Genomic DNA, 17,459 nt, shown 5'->3' with positions numbered 1-17,459 from the left:
AACTGCCCTAATGGCTTAGTATCAAATACTGCTTTATAATGGTCAGGTGAAGCATATTGGATGTTTTACTATGTGAAAGGCGCTATATAAATACAAGTTGTTGTTCTGCACCCTGTGCGACAGACCAAAAATGACTACATTTTGCCTAGTCGAAAGTAAGACAATGAAGGGAATTAAGTAAAAGTTGGACACATCTGCAATACTGGTCCAGCAAGTCTTCCCAGACTGCCGATGATGACTGGTCCAGTCAACAAGATTGACTTGATTATAAATGACTAACGACGAGGCAAAATAGCACAACTGTCATGTTTACACACTTTTATAGGCGGAGTTTAGTTGGTGACAGTGTGTAAGACAATTAAAACTACTTGTACCTTTAAAAAATATTGAAAAGGTGAAAAAGGACTGGCAACCTTGCACTTTAGTGAGTAAATATACGTCACCGCTTTGTGGTTTTTCAGCCTCTTACCCGGTTGCTAGAGTTTTTTTTAATAGTGTTTGAAGACTGGTAAAGAAGCGCATCAGCTTTGCAAACGAGCATTATTGCTTGGAGTTGGCATGTGACTTGGAGTTACCAGTTTTTATCCCGTAAAGCCTGGTGTCGGTTACAAATGTTAATGTCCTAAAACGTTGCCGTTGGATTGAACGAGGTCAAACAAACGACATGGGATGTATTCAATCGTGGAATATAAAGGTTTCAAGTCCTACTATCGTTGTGGATATTGTGGCTCAGACGATGGCAAGGAGTCCACGGGTAAGTCAGATAATCAACACGGCCGTGTATTTGAGAGTGAACCCTTTCCGAGTGTAAGCTTCCGGTGCCGCATGAACTGCTTCAACAAATAACTTTGTGTCCGAGGCTTTGCAGCAAGTGTAGGCCTCTGTATATCGAACCACTTTTGCAAGATCGCTCTGATCCAGCACCTTTTTTGCTCCGAAACTAAACATTAAAAATGTAATATTTCAATCATGTAATTAATGTCGTTTTAATTTTTATTTTAAAACCCAGGCACGAGCCCTACATAGGAGCTTGATCACAACATCAAGGATTCTGGCTGCGTCAGTATGGGTGGGGTTTTACTCCAGGAACATTTTCATTTTATACATATATATATATATATATATATAAACATATAGATGGTAAATATATCACAGAGTGCAGGCGCCTGATAGGCTGTCCCCTCCTGGACCGTTAAAGTGCTCCACGTAAAAATAACGATCACAAAAGTGGAAAACGGGGAGTTGAATGCAGCAACTTGAATTGACAACTGACCACATTGTACACATTCTTGTTGTAAAGTACATTTTGAACAGCGGTGCTCTGCTGTCCTTTCACTCTTGAGAAGATGTTTTATCTGTGCGCAAAATAACAAGAAATCGAGCAGCTCACACCCCGCGAAATGGAGGGCACGCTGTGGGTGCACAGGTGCGCCGGCGCCGTTGTCTCCTCATTGGTCGGCGGGTGGGCGGGCGCCAGTGCTGCTGTCTTCTCATTGGTGGCGGACGCCAGAGCCGCTGTCACCTCATTGGTTTGGGGGCAGGCGCCCGCTCCGCTGTCTCTTCATTGGTCGGCGGGCGGGTGCGTGCCGTGGGCTTGGTAACAGCTGTTGAGTAACATGGCCGCCAACGGCGGTGGAGGAGTTGCTAGTATCGTCGAGTACTTCATTGAGGATGACGGTTATAAGTGCGGCTACTGCAAGGGGACCAACAGCAACTACTCCAAGGGTGAGAGAAACCGCCCCGGGGAAAGATCCGGGGTAATGTTTGGATGCAACTAAAAGGATGAGGGGCAAATAGAGCAGGATGTTTATGTATAGAGGCGGGACCAGGCCTCCTGTGCTGCAGATTGATGAAAGTAGAAAAACAGCGGAAGCCCACGGGACTGGGGCAGGTTCACAATTACACCTTCCCCAATCAGTGATACTCAAGTAGAGAAGGAGGAAGGCCTTTGATTGCAGAATGGCTCAGGAATGCATCCTTTGGAAAATTCATGTTTACTGTAATAGCTAAAATAGTATGCTCCAATACATTTACCTATCCTATTTAATAACTTTTGTTCTGGGGTACAGCATAACGTGTTTGGGGCTCCAAATAATATTCAGACAAGGTCCATTTATCTCACTCATTGATGGAGGATGCTACCTCAATTCTCGTTTTTATGAGCTTAGTAGATAGTGGGGTTGCCAATTCTGGTTGGATGTATTCTCAGAGGTTTGAGCACATGATGTCTGATCATGTGGCACTTGCCTGCAGTTGGCATAGACAGTCCTTACTGCTTATAGCGGGCGCATTTGTGTGAACGAGTTGCCCATTATGGTGATGGAAGGTATAACATGGTAGCACTATTGACCAGTTGGATAGGTTTGTCGTTGATGAGAATGTCTTTTTGGAAAATGTTGGCGGTTAAGGCTCCACAGTGCTCACACAGAATGAATGTCAGAATTGCGAGCAGGCCTATTGTCCCAATGTGGTCTTAAAGAGAGCCACATATGTACTTTGGATGAGGTGAATGTGGTCCTTGGGAATAAAAATTTGGACATTAACACTAGCTGTTTCTCTAGCTGTAACCTTGAGTTTGATGGATTCTAATGCCAATAGCTGACTGTGAACCCTAGTGGAAACTGCATTGCTAATCACTACATTGATAATTCAATACTTTGGTTTTCTCCAAAAGAGCAAAAATGAATTCAATTTGTTAACTTGTACAATTCACAAGAATATAACAAGAATGTTGTAGATCAAGACTGTATACACCTTTATTGAAGTGTGAACTAGTGAGTAATAACAACTGTTTCTGGCCAAAATAAGTGGATCACTTCAGATGCTCTAACATAGAAACATAGAAAATAGGTGCAGGAATCGGCCATTCGGCTCTTTTGAGCCTGCACCACCATTCAATAAGATCATGGCTGAGCATCACCTCGGTACCCCTTCCCTGCTTTCCCTCCATACCCCTTGATCCCTTTAGCTATAAGGGCCATATCTAACTCCCTCTTGAATATAATCCAACAAACTAGCATCAACAACTCTCTGCGGCAGAGAATTCTACAGGTTAGCAACTCTAAGTGAAGAAGTTTCTCCTCATCTCGGTCCTAAATGGTTTACCCCTTATCCTTAGACTGTGTTCCCTGGTTCTGGACTTCCCCAACATCGGGAACATTCTTCCTGTATCTAACCTGTCCAGTTCCATCAGTATTTTATATGTTTCTATGAGATCCCCTCTTATTCTTCTAAACGCCAATGAATACAGGCCCAGTCGATCCAGTGTCTCCTCATATTTCAATCCTGCCATCCCGGGAATCAGTCTGGTGAACCTTTGTTACACTCCCTTAATAGCAAGAACGTCCTTCCTCAGATTAGGAGACCAAAACTGAACACACTGTTCCAGGTGAAGCCTCACCAAGGCCCTGTACAGCTGCAGTGAGACCTCCCTGCTCCTATACTCAAATCCTCAGCTGTGAAGGCCAATATGCCATTTGCCGCCTTCACTGCCTGCTGTACCTGCATGCCGACTTTCAATGACTGATGTACCATGACACCCAGGTCTCGTTGCACCTCCCCTTTTCCTAATCTACTGCCATTCAGATAATCTGCATTTGTGTTTTTGCCACCAAAGTGGATAACCTCACATTTATCCACATTATACTACATCTGCCATGCATTTGCCCACTCATCTAACCTGTCCAAGTCACCCTGCAGCCTCTTAGCATCCTCCTCACAGCTCACACCGCCACCCAGTTTAGTGCCATCTGCAAACTTGGAGATATTACACTCAATTCCTTCATCTAAATCATTGATCTATATTGTAAATAGCTGGTGTCCCAGCACTGAGCCCTGCGGCACCCCACTAGTCACTGTCTGCCATTCTGAAAAGGACCCGTTTATCCCAACTCTCTGCTTTCTGTCTGCCAACCAGTTCTCGATCCACGTCAATACATTACTCACAATACCATGTGCTTTAATTTTGCACACCAATCTCTTGTGTGAGACCTTGTCAAAAGCCTTTTGAAAGTCCAAATACACCACATCCACTGGTTCTCCCCTGTCCATTCTACTAGTTACATCCTCAAAAAATTCTGGAAGATTTGTCAAGTATGATTTCGCTTTCATAAATCCATGCTGACTTGGACCGATCCAGTCACTGCTTTTCAAATGTGCTGTTATTTCATCCTTTAATAATTGATTCCAACATTTTCCCCACCACTGATGTCAGGCTAACCGGTCTATAATTCCCCATTTTATCTCTTCCTCCTATCTTAAAAAGTGGTGTTACATTAGCTACCCTCCAGTCCATAGGAACTGATCCAGAGTCGATAGACTGCTGGAAAATGATCACCAATGCATCCACTATTTCTAGGGCCACTTCCTTAAGTACTCTGGGATGCAGACTATCAGGCCCTGGGGATCTATCGTCCTTCAGTTCCTCCTTCTCCCTCGACCCTCTGTCCCCTAGTATTTCTGGAAGGTTATTTGTGTCTTCCTTCGTGAAGACAGAACCAAAGTATTTGTTCAATTGGTCTGCCATTTCTTTGTTCCCCATTATAAATTCACCTGATTCTGACTGCAAGGGACCTACGTTTGTCTTCTCTAATCTTTTTCTCTTCACATATCTATTGAAGCTTTTGCAGTCAGTTTTTATGTTCCCAGCAAGCTTCCTCTTGTACTCTATTTTCCCCCTCCTAATTAAACTCTTTGTCCTCCTCTGCTGAATTCTAACCGGCAACTTTGAAATTGGCATTACTGCAAATGGATAATTGTTAGTGATTTTTGGCAAACATAAACGGCTGCCTGTTTTAAATATGAACGTTTTAAGTGGTGGGGACCGTATTGTATTTTCCTTGTAACGGTTGGGTTCCATGCAGTTGAGTATCGTCCAGTGGTTTTACGGCAGCAGTTGTCACGTGAGAAGTTCTGAGAACCGGGAGGCCTCCTGCAAGCAGGCGAAGAAAGTTCATGGACGCAAACCACAAATGTGACATCTACATGCTGGATCAATTGGATCTGAAAACAATTTATTTCAGATGAATGCAATGTCAGCAAAGCAGTTGAGAATTCACTCTGCATTAATTGCAGCAATCCAAAGGGAACCATTAGTGTAAAAATTGAAATTATACATAAATTGCAATACTCCGCCCAGAGCGTTCTGTGTCTCCCACTGTAATTCTGAGTCATTTTGTGCAAGGATTAGATCACTACAACTTAAGCACCACCATAAATGTCCACATATCTCGAGTCCATTGTGTATTTGCTGCAAACTGATGGTTATTGCATAATGAAAAGAATATGATCAATGTTTCCTTTACTTCAGAAAATATTAATAGTTTCAATAAATGCAGAGCACAAGATAAAGTTAAAATTATTAATTTTGTTTTCCATTCATTTTTATTATTCAACTGAACCTGCCAAAAATACATAATGTTAAGCGAAGGTTCAACTTTATGTTGTTATGGATCCAGCTGCTAGGAGGTGCAAAACAGTGGCCCCAATTCACACGATTTCCCCAAACCATGATGCGCTATAAAATTGCTGAAGCAACCTTCTGCTTTGGGAGTTGCAAAGCACTTTGCCATCCAGCTACCATTCGTTAAGCACCTTGAAATTAGTATTTTAGTTGTAGGTAGCTGTATAAGTAATACAGTGGGGGTTATGCTGTAAATATGGAATATTTGGTCAGTTTTAAAGGGAACAGCTTGTGTTGAAAAACTATTCATATCCACAAAAGATGGAAGTAGTGTTTGTGGAATGGGCAGTTCTTTTCCCAACATTTATACCAGGAGAGGAACCTTTTTTTAATCTGGGTTGAATGCTGTACATGCGCATTCGGGTGCAATGTTGAAAGTGACAGGCCTGAGAGAATTGGGGGATGGCAAGGGGAAGAAACGTTGCTGATCCTAATTTTGTTTAACTAAATGAAAGCAGAGCCATATTAAGAATTCTTTGGACCAAAGTTTCAAGAACATTAGGACCACCTTCTCCTTGATATCCCCACACAAACTCCCCCACCACCTTATCCATTAAAACTATTATATAAGTTTGTATTTGTCGACAGTAAAAACATAAGAATAACCAGGGATGAGAAAAGGTCTTAGATCTGGTCCTGTGTAATGAGACAGGAAAAATAAACGATCTCCTAGTAAAAGATCCTCTCGGAATGAGTGATCACCATATGGTTGAATTTGTAATACAGATTGAGGATGAGGAAGTTGTGTCAGAAACGAGCGTACTATGCTTCAACAAAGGGGACTACAGTGGGATGAGGGCAGAGTTGGCTAAAGTAGACTGGAAACAAGGACTAAACAGTGGCACAATTGAGGAACAGTGGAGGATTTTTAAGGAGCTCTTTCATAGTGCGCAACAAAAATATATTCCAGTGAAAAAGAAGGGTGGCAAGAGAAGGGATAACCAGCTGTGGATAACCAAGGAAATAAAGGAAAGTATCAAATCAAAGACCAATGCGTATAAGGTGGCCAAGGTTAGTGGGAAACTAGAGGATTGGGAAAATTTTAAACAACAGCAAAGAATGACTAAAAAAGCAATAAAAAAAGGGAAGATAGATTACGAAGGTAAACTTGCGTAAAACATAAAAACAGATAGTAAAAGCTTTTACAGATATATAAAACGGAAAAGAGTGACTAAAGTAAATGTTGGTCCCTTAGAAGATGAGAAGGGGGATTTAATAATGGGAAATGTGGAAATGGCTGAGACCTTAAACAATTATTTTGCTTCCGTCTTCACAGTGGAAGACACAAAAACAATGCCAAAATTTGCAGGCCACAGGAATGTGGGAAGGGAGGACCTTGAGACAATCACTATCACTAGGGGGGGTAGTGCTGGACAGGCTAATGGGACTGAAGGTAGACAAGTCCCCTGGTCCTGATGAAATGCATCCCAGGGTATTAAAAGAGATGGCGGAAGTTATAGCAGATGCATTCGTTATAATCTACCAAAATTCTCTGGACTCTGGGGAGGTACCAGCGGATTGGAAAGCAGCTAATGTAACGCCTCTGTTTAAAAAAGGGGGCAAGCAAAAGGCAGGTAACTATAGGCCGGTTCGTTTAACATCTGTAGTGGGGAAAATGCTTGAAACTATCATTAAGGAAGAAATAGCGGGACATCTAGATAGGAATAGTCCAATCAAGCAGACGCAGCATGGATTCATGAAAGGGAAATCATGTTTAACTAACTTACTGGAATTCTTTGAGGATATAACGAGCATGGTGGATAGAGGTGTACCGATGGATCTGGTGTATTTAGATTTCCAAAAGGCATTCGATAAGGTGCCACACAAAAGGTTACTGCAGAAGATAAAGGTACGCGGAGTCAGTGGAAATGAATTAGCATGGATAGAGAATTGGCTGGCGAACAGAAAGCAGAGAGTCGGGATAAATGGGTCCTTTTCCGGTTGGAAATCAGTGGTTAGTGGTGTGCCACAGGGATCGGTGCTGGGACCACAACTGTTTACAATATACATCGATGACCTAGAAGAGGGGACAGAGTGTAGTGCAACAAAATTTGCAGATGACACTAAGATTAGTGGGAAAGCGGGTTGTGTAGAGGACACAGAGAGGCTGCAAAGAGATTTAGATAGGTTAAGCAAATGGGCTAAGGTTTGGCAGATGGAATACAATGTCGGAAAGTGTGAGGTCATCCACCTTGGGGGAAAAAAAACAGTAAAAGGGAATATTATTTGAATGGGGAGAAATTACAACATGCTGTGGTGCAGAGGGACCTGGGGGTCCTTGTGCATGAATCCCAAAAGGTTAGTTTGCAGGTGCAGCAGGTAATCAGAAAGGCGAATGGAATGTTGGCCTTCATTGCGAGAGGGATGGAGTACAAAAGCAGGGAGGTCTTACTGCAACAGTATAAGGTATTGGTAAGGCCGCACCTGGAGTACTGCGTGCAGTTTTGGTCACCTTACTTAAGGAAGGATATACTAGCTTTGGAAAGGATACAGAGACGATTCACTAGGCTGATTCCAGAAATGAGGGGGTTACCTTATGATGATAGATTGAGTAAACTGGGTCTTTACTCGTTGGAGTTCAGAAGGATGAGGGGTGATCTTATAGAAACATTTAAAATAATGAAAGGGATCGACAAGATCGAGGCAGAGAGGTTGTTTCCACTGGTAGGGGAGTCGAGAACTAGGGGGCACAGCCTCAAAATACGGATGAGCCAGTTTAAAACCGAGTTGAGAAAGAATTTCTTCTCCTAGAGGGTTGTGATTCTGTGGAATTCTCTGCCCAAGGAAGCAGTTGAGGCTAGCTCATTGAATGTTTTCAAGTCAAAGATAGATAGATTTTTAACCAATAAGGGAATTAAGGGTTATGGGGAGAGGGCGGGTAAGCGGAGCTGAGTTCACAACCAGATCAGCCATGATCTTATTGAATGGCGGAGCAGGGTCGAGGGGCTAGATGGCCTACTCCTGTTCCTAATTCTTATGTTCTTATGTTCTTATAATTTGCACACTGCTTACACACAGGGTTGCCAGAAATGAAAATGTTTGTAGTTCAAAGTCAATCAAATAGTCGCTCAGAAAGAGCTCAATATTATGTTGCCTAAAGATAAATGTGCATTCGGTGTGACCTAAATCTTCATTTTAATACAAAAAACAAAATTCCACCCTTTACAAAGCTACTGTTGCAGCCTGTTCTCTCAAACAATCCTATAATTTCTGGAAAATTTGTAAAAAAAACCCCAAAGAAACGCAACTCAGGATTAAAAAAAAATAAACATTGGTCTGGAATTTGATGTATGAGGCGAAGCGACGGTGCTCGCCGCTGACCTAAGAAAGCTGCCTCAAAGATTTGGTGATCTCTGAGGTGTGAATTTCAGCTCTCCTGACCTTTGTTTGAATCTGGTGCCCAATCAAACAAATCCCAAGTGTCCAGCAACAGTGATGTCATCAAGTTATCTAAGCAGGCAATCACTTTGAAGAATTCACACAGACAGCAAACCAGGAAGTAAAATGCACAGATTCTAATTATTATTTGTAAATTTTACAAAGAGAAAAATCAAGATTGGGACATGCACATTGGATTAAAGTAGAAGCTGAAATATCTTAAACAACTTAAATAATTCATATTAACAACTTGTAATTAATCATATTAATGGAAAAGTTTGATATTCTACAAATATACAATTTATTTTTCAGGGCCAAAATGGTTCAGCAGTCAAAAGGCCATTTAAAAACCCAGTTACACCTCTTTCAGCAAGGTTTAAAGTTTTAAGATTTTTTTTTAAACGGTGATTTTCCATCGTAAAAGGGGAAGTTTTCATCCTTGTATGTGATTTCAACTGATTGCTGGCTCTGGGGAGTTCCACAGCCCAACCTGTGGTGGAGCATGACTGATGACAATTTCAGGATTTTTACGTTAATCTGCGCATGTGCTAAATCCTGAGGTTGTGGTGAACACTGACAGTTTCGCCATCATTACCACTGCAAAATCTGGGCCATTTCCATTTGCATCACTGCAATTTTAGCTGACTAAATAAACAAGCTCTTAGAACTGAAACATTAATTCGGAAATTAAGTTAATTGCCTAAGTGAAAAATCCCTACGGATGCTCTGGATTTTGAACATTTTTGGAAGCAGAAGAATGACTTTCCCGGTTTGAACATCTGAACCTTGTTTTGAAAATAATTAAATGAAAAAACTCTTACACTTTTTATTTCCCAAAATTTTTTTGAGAAATGCAGTTGAGAAAAAAAAAATCTTGATACAATTTATTACATAACCATCTTTTTAAAGAAATTATACAAGCAACCTACATTGATCTTTTTAAATTTCTAGTTAATAACAAGGTATATACAACAAGGTTTTATGAGCTGAGGCTTTCCACTGAACTACTAAGGTTTGTTTAGAAATTGATTTGCACTCAACCTCCCCCCAAATTATTACTGCTTTGTGCAATCGACTTCTAAAACTTATTTCCATTCCCCCATTGTCTTTGTGTTACCTGAAACTAAAAGCAACCCATGCCTTGAAATTAAACCGAACAAAATGAATTAGAAGATCACCAGAGGTGGTATATTTGTCAATTATTACCCGAGTCCTGGGTACTACACAATCTAGGCCAGCTCTACGGACAACAATGCAACACGGCATGTCACTGAAGCTGTCATCGACTGCTTAAACTCTCGTGCTTGAGACTCTTATCTTCCCCCTTAATGTTGTAAAGTTCATGCCCTGGCTCTGCCCTCGCCGATCAAAGGCAGCAGTATGGAGATGATTACTCAGAGTGGTTAAAGTAAATGTTGGTCCCTTACAGGATGAGACTGGGTAATTAATAATCATCATCATATGCAGTCCCTCGGAATCGAGGAAGACTTGCTTCCACTCTTAAAATGAGTCCTTGGATGGCTGAACAGTCCAATACGAGAGCCGCAGTCCCTGTCACAGGTGGGACAGATAGTCGTTGAGGGTAAGGGAGGGTGGGACAAGTTTGTCGCACGCTCTTTCCGCTGCCTACACTTGATTTCTGCATTCTCTTGGCGATGAGACTCGAGATGCTCAGCGCCCTCCCAGCTGCACTTAGGGCAGTCTTTGGCCAGGGACTCCCAGGTGTCGGCGGGGATGTTGCACTTTATCAGGGAGGCTTTGAGGGTGTCCTTGTAGCATTTCCTCTGCCCACCTTTGACTCGTTTGCCGTGAAGGAGTTCCAAGTAGAGCGCTTGCTTTGGGAGTCTCGTGTCTGGCATGCGGACAATGTGGCCTGCCCAGCGGAGCTGATCAAATGTGGTCAGTGCTTCAATGCTGGGGATGTTGGTCTGGTCGAGGACGCTAATGTTGGTGCATCTGTCCTCCCAGGGGATTTGTTGGATCTTGCGGAGACATCGTTGGTGGTATTTCTCCAGCGACCTGAGGTGTCGATTGTACGTGGTCCATGTCTCTGTGCATACAGGAGGGCGGGTATTACTGCAGCCCTGTAGACTATGAGCTTGGTGGCAGATTTGAGGGCCTGGTCTTCGAACTCTTTTTTTTTTTTCCTCAGGCAGCTGAAGGGTGCACTGGAGACGGTGTTGAATCTCGTCGTCAATGTCTGCCCTTCTTGATTAGAGGCTCTCGAGGTATTGGAAATGGTCCACGTTGTCCAGGGCCATGGATCTTGATGACTGGGGGGGGCAGTGCTGTGTAGCAAGGACAGGCTGGTGGAGGACCTTTGTCTTACGGATTTTTAGCGTAAGGCCCATGCTTTCATACGCCTCAGTAAATACGTCGACTATGTCCTAGAGTTCAGCCTCTGTATGTGCGCAGATGCAGGCGTCGTCTGCGTACTGTAGCTCGACGACTGAGGCCGGGGTGGTCTTAGACCTGGCCTGGAGACAGCGAAGGTTGAACAGGTTCCCACTGGTTCTGTAGTTTAGTTCCACTCCAGCGGGGAGCTTGTTGACTGTGAGTTGGAGCATGGCAGCGAGGAAGATTGAGAAGAGGGTTGGGGCGATGACGCATCCCTGTTTGACCCCGATCTGGACGTGTATTAGGTCTGTGATGGATCCGTTGGAAAGGATCACGGCCTGCATGTCGACGTGGAGCAGGCGGAGGATGTTGACGAACTTTTTGGGGCATCCGAAACAGAGGAGGACCCTCCATAAACCCTCGCGGTTGACAGTGTCAAAGGCCTTTGTAAGGTCGAAGAAGAACATGTATAAGGGCTGGCGCTGTTCCCTGCATTTTTTCCTGCAGCTGTCGAGCTGCAAAAATCATGTCCATTGTGCCCCGTAGGAGACGAAATCTGCACTGTGACTCCGGGAGGAGCTCCTCAGCCACAGGGAGAAGACGGTTGAGGAGGACTCTAGCAACAACTTTCCTAGTGGCTGATAGCAGGGAGATTCCTCTGTAGTTGCCGCAGCCAAACTTGTCCCCTTTTTTAAAGATGGTCACAATCACTGCATCTCTGAGATCTCCTGACATGCTCTCCTCCCTCAAGATGAGAGAGATGAGGTCATGTATTCGTGCCATCAGTGCCTCTCCGCCATACTTCAGTGCCTCAGCAGGGATTCCATCCGCTCCCATAGCCTTGTTGTTCTTAAGCTGCCTTATGGCTTTTTCTACCTCGTGCAGTGTTGGGGTTTTACTGAGGTGGTGGCGCGTCGCATGCTGCAGGATGGAGTCGAGAACTCTTGAATCAAAGGCAGAGTCTTGAATTATGGGGAACAGGGAAATGGCAGAGACTTTGAACAAATATTTTGTATCGGTCTTCACGGTAGAAGACACTAAAAACATCCCAATAGTGGCTAATCAAGGGGCTATAGGGAGGGAGGAACTTAATACTATCACTATCATTAGCGAAGTAGTACTCGGTAAAATAATGGGACTAAAAGCGGACAAGCCCTCTGGACCTGCTGGCTTACATCTTAGGGTTTTAAAAGAAGTGGCTGCATTGGTTGTAACCTACCAAAATTCATTGGATTCTGGGGAGGTCCCAGCGGATTGGAAAACCGCAAATGTAACGCCCCTATTTTAAAAAAGGAGGCAGACAGAAAGCATGAAATTATAGATCAGTTAGCCTAACATCTGTCGTTGGTAAAATGCTGGAGTCCATTATTAAGGAAGCAGTAGCAGGACATTTGGAAAAGCATAATTCAGTCAAGCAGAGTCATCACGGCTTATGAAAGGAGAATCATGTTTGACAAATTTGCTGGAGTTCTTTGAAGGTGTAACGAGCAGCGTGGATAAGGGGGAAATCAGTGGATGTGGTGTATTTGGATTTCCAGAAGGCATTTGATAAGGTGCTACATAAAAAATTACTGCACAAGATAAAAGTTCACGGGGTTGGGGGTAATATATTAGCATGGATAGAGAGTTGGCTAACTAACAGAAAACAGAGAGTCGGGATAAATGGGTCTTTTTATGGTTGGCAAATCGTAACTAGTGGGGTGCTGCAGGGATTGTTGGGGCTTCAACTATTTACAATTTATATTAATGACTTGGATGAAGTGACCCAGTGTAATGTAGCGAAGTTTGCTGATGATACATAGATGGGTGGGAAAGCGAATTGTGAGGAGGGGACACAAAATTTGCAAAGGGATATCGACAGGGTAAGTGAGTGGGCAAAAATTTGGCAGATGGAGTAAAATGTGTGAAAATGTGAGGTTATCCACTTTGGCAGAAAAAATAGAAAAGCAAATTACTATTTAAATGGAGAAAAATTGCAAAGTGCTGTTGTACAGAGGGACCTGGGGTACATGTGTATGAAACACAAAAAGTTGGTATGCAGGTACAGCAAGTAATCAGGAAGGCAAATTGAATATTGGCCTTTATTGCATGGGGGATGGAGTATAAAAGTAGAGAAGTACTGCTACAACTGTACAGGGTATTGGTGAGGCTGCACTGAGAGTACTGTGTACAGTTTTGGTCCCCGTATTTAAGGACGGATATACTTGCATTGAAGGCAGTTCAGAGAAGCTTCACTGGGTTGATTCCAGAGATGAGGGGGTTGACTTATGAAGATAGGTTGGGCCTGTACTCATTGGCGTTCAGAAGGATGCGAGGTGATTTTATCAAAACATATAAGATACTGAGGAGTTTCGACAAGGTGGATGCAGAGAGGAACCTAGAACTCAGGGGCCGCCCATTTAAAACTGAGATGAGGAGGAATTTCTTCTCTGAGGGTTGTAAATCTGTGGAATTCTCTGCCCCAGAGAGCTGTGGAGGCCGGGTTATTTAAGGCAGAGATAGACAGATTTTTGAGCGATATGGGGAGCGGGCAGGAAAGTGGAGCTGAATCCATGATCAGATCAGCCATGATCTTATTAAATGGCGGAGCAGGCAAATGGCCTACTCATCCAGCTATTTCTTATGTTCTTATCCTCAATTTCAGGTCTCCCTAGTCTAAAATTCCTGTTTTTCATGAATTTTGAAAAAAAGTAGAATATGAAATATTGCTTCCTCCAGACAGGTCATGAAATTTCAACACAGTGTTTATTACTCCCGGTTGTCAATCTTTTTTGTTTTTCTCTATTACACTCATTACTCTGTTGTCATCATCATAAGCAGTCCCTCGAAATCGAGGAACATTTGCTTCCACTCTAAACATGGGTTCTTAGGTGACTGAACAGTCCAAAACGAGAACCACGGTCCATGTCACAGGTGGGACAGACAGTCGTTAAGGAAAGGGTGGGTGGAACTGGCTTGTCGCATGCTCTTTCCGCTGCCTGCGCTTGATTTCTGCATGCTCTTGGTGATGAGACTCTAGGTGCTCAGCGCCCTCCTGGATGCACTTCCTCCACTTAGGGCGGTCTTTGGCCAGGGACTCCCAGGTGTCGGTGAGGATGTTGCACTTGGTGGGGATGAGGCTTTGAGGGTGTCCTATAAACGTTTCCTCTGTCCATCTTTGGCTCGTTTGCCGTGAAGGAGTTCCGAATAGAGCGCTTCCTTTGGGAGTCTCGTGTCAAGCATGCGAACAATGTGGCCTGCGCAGCAGAACTGATCGAGTGTGGTCAGTGCTTCAATGTTGGCCTGGTCGAGGACGCTAATGTTGGTGACTCTGTCCTCCCAGGGGATATGCAGGATCATGCGGAGACATCGTTGGTGGTATTTCTCCAGCGACATGAGGTGTCTACTGTACATGGCCCATGTCTCTGTGCCACACAGGAGGGTGGGTATTACTGCAGCCCTGTAGACCATGAGCTTGGTGGCAGATTTGAGGGCCTGGTCTTCAAACACTCTTTTCCTCAGGCAGCCAAAGGCTGCACTGGAGGCGGTGTTGAATCTCGTCGTCAATGTTTGCCCTTGTTGATAAGAGGCTCCCGAGGTATTGGAAATGGTCCACGTTGTCCAGGGCCGCGCGTGGATCCTGATGACTGGGCGGCAGTGCTGTGCAGCGAGGACAGGCTGGTGGAGGACCTTTGTCTTACGGATGTTTAGTGTAAGGGTCATGCTTTCGTACGCCTCAGTGTACATGTTGACTATGACTTGGAGTTCACCCTCTATGTGCGCAAACGCGCACTGTTGTACTCTGTTGTACTGACTTACTGATACCTCACTGTTGCTTTAGTGATCTCTTGGCTGCTCCTGTTCCTTTAGTGACTTCTCATTGCTGCCTTTTCCTCCAGTGATTTATTCCACCAGTGATCTCGTTAAAACATGCAAGATTCTGAAGGGGATTGACAGGGTAGATGCTGAGAGTTTGTTTCCCCTGGCTGGGATGTCTAGAACTAGGGGGCATCATCTCGGGATAAGAGGTAGGCCATTTAAGACCAAGATGAGAAGGAATTTCTTCCCTCCGAGGGTTGTGAATCTTTGGAATTCTCTGCCCCAGAGGGCTGTGAACGCTCAGTCTTTGAGAATAGCTAGATTTTTGGAGTCTAGGGCAATCAAGGGATATGGAGATTGGGTGGCAAGGTGGATTTGAGGTCTAGGATCAGCCATGATCTTAGTGAGTGGCGGAGCAGGCTGGAGGGGCTGTACGGCCTACCACTGCTCCTATTTCTTATGTTCTTGCATGTACACACTTTATAAGCCACATGTGCTCCTCTGTTCTTGGGCTCCTGAATTGCTGATTGACATACTGTGTGCATTGGTTTTCCAATGCCAGGCCCCTAAACAGCTGATTAGTGGACATTTAACAAGTTGGCAATCCAATAAATTGGAGCTGCATAAAATTGGTGGGAGTAGGCTTTAGAGGCACCTGTGAGTACAGGATTTGGAGGTGACGAGTGCTGTGGGGGAGGGTTTAAACTAATGTTGCAGGGGGATGGGACCAGGATGAAATTTTAGAGAGGCTAAACAAGATGCACAAAGGATTGGGAGAGACAACCAGCATGAGAGTGAAGAATAGTTCAGAAATAGGAAGGATCAAACAGGAGGCAAATGCAAAGTGGTGAAAGCGGGGGTGTTGGACAAAGCAAGATCCATGAGTTTGAAGTACATGTATGTAAATGCATATAGTGTGGTAAAAACGGTTGGTGAGCTGCAGGCACGATTTGCTACATGGGGCTATGATACAGTGGCTCCAAGAAGGGGAGGATTGGGAATTTGATATTCCTGGCTCTGAGGTATTCAGGAAAGATAGGGAAAGAAAAAAAGGAAATGCGTGGCAGTATTTAAAGAAACGATGATTGCACTGGAAAGAATCATAGAAACTGACAGCACAGATGGAGGCCTGTTGGGCCTGTGCTGGCTCTTTGAAAGAGGAGTCTTGCTTAGTCCCAACCCCCCGCTTTTTGTCCATAACCCTGTAAGTTCCTCATCCTCATGTACCCTGTCCAGCTCTCTAAAAATTAGTAATATAATTGGCTTCCACCACCTTTTCCGGTAGAGCATTCCAGATACCGACAACTCTCCGTGGAAAAAAAACTCATCTCATCTTCCCTCTCGATCTTTTGCCAATAATTTTAAATCTATGACCTCTGTTTATTAACCCACTTGCCAAAGGGTTGATGTAGTTGAGGGGGTCAAAGACCAAATCTATTTGGTCAGAATTAATGAACAATCGAGAAGCTGTTACGCTGCTGGTTGTATACTATTGCGAACAAATCGTGGGAAGGAGATAGAGGAGCAGATTTTTCTACAAATTACAGAAAGATGCAAATACTATAAGAGTAATGATAATGGGGGACTTCAATTATCCTCGTTTAAAGAGAAAAAAGGGGGTTGAAATGTGTACAAGAGAACTTTATTGATCAGTTGTTTCCAGCCCATGAGGAAGGAAGCAGTGCTGAATCTAGTTTTGGCGAATGAAGTGGGGAAAGTGGAGCATTTGGGAAACAGTTAACAGAATATCAGGATTAGAATAGTTATGGAAAAGGACAAGATACAATCAAGCGTAAAAATACTTAACTGGAGGAGGATTAATTTCAGTGAGTTGAAAAGGGATCTGGCCCAGATGGATTGGAATAAAAAATGAGTGGGCAAAACAGTTATTGAAGAATGGGAGGCCTTCAAAGAGGAGATGGTTCTGGTACAGACTAGACACATAGCACGAGAGGGAAATTAAGGGCATCCAGAGCTCAAGCTCCCTGGATGACTAAAGATATAAAGATTATAATTGGACAGAAAAAGGAGGCTTACGACAAATGTAAGGTTCATGATATAAAAGAGAACCAAGCTGAATACAGAAAGTACAGAGGAGATCTAAAAAAGTGAATGAGGATCAAAGAGAGAGTGTGAGAATAGATTCGCAGATGACATAAAAGGGAACCCAAAAGACTTTTTATAAACCTATAAATAGTGGAAGGGTGGGGCAGATTAGGGACCAAAAAGGTGATTTTGTGGAGGTAGAAGACATGGCTGAGGTACTAAATGACCTATCTTCACCAGTGAAGAGGATGCTGCCAATGTAGCAGTAAAGCTGGAGGGAGTAGTGATGTTGGATAGGATAAAAATAAATATAGATGAGGTACTTAAACGATTGGCAGTACTCAAAGTAGAAAGGTCATCCGGTTCGGATGGGATGCATCCTAGGTTACTGAGGGAAGTAAGGATGGAAATTATGGATGCTCCAGCCACAGTCTTCCAA

General features: G+C 43.6%; 1 protein-coding gene across 6 annotated transcripts in view; it reads left to right on the top strand.

Annotated features, from left to right (window-relative positions):
* Positions 1-379: 379 nt before the first annotated feature.
* The window catches only part of LOC139260276 (arginyl-tRNA--protein transferase 1), a 320,830-nt gene continuing 303,750 nt past the window's right edge, over positions 380-17,459 (top strand). For 4 of the 6 annotated variants that reach the window (XM_070876681.1, XM_070876680.1, XM_070876679.1 and 1 more), the window contains exon 1: positions 1,594-1,725. In XM_070876681.1, the coding sequence (XP_070732782.1) occupies positions 1,617-1,725 (109 nt within the window). In that variant the 5' untranslated portion in view covers positions 1,594-1,616. Of the gene's footprint in view, positions 755-1,593; positions 1,726-17,459 lie in introns of those variants that run through there. The other 2 variants (XM_070876677.1, XM_070876682.1) reach the window with 2 other exon arrangements.

The sequence above is a fragment of the Pristiophorus japonicus genome, chromosome 3, assembly GCF_044704955.1.
Source record: "Pristiophorus japonicus isolate sPriJap1 chromosome 3, sPriJap1.hap1, whole genome shotgun sequence".
Classification (NCBI taxonomy): Eukaryota; Metazoa; Chordata; class Chondrichthyes; family Pristiophoridae; genus Pristiophorus; species Pristiophorus japonicus.
Note: the sequence above shows the minus strand (reverse complement) of the source record. Positions and strands in the feature narration are given on the sequence as shown.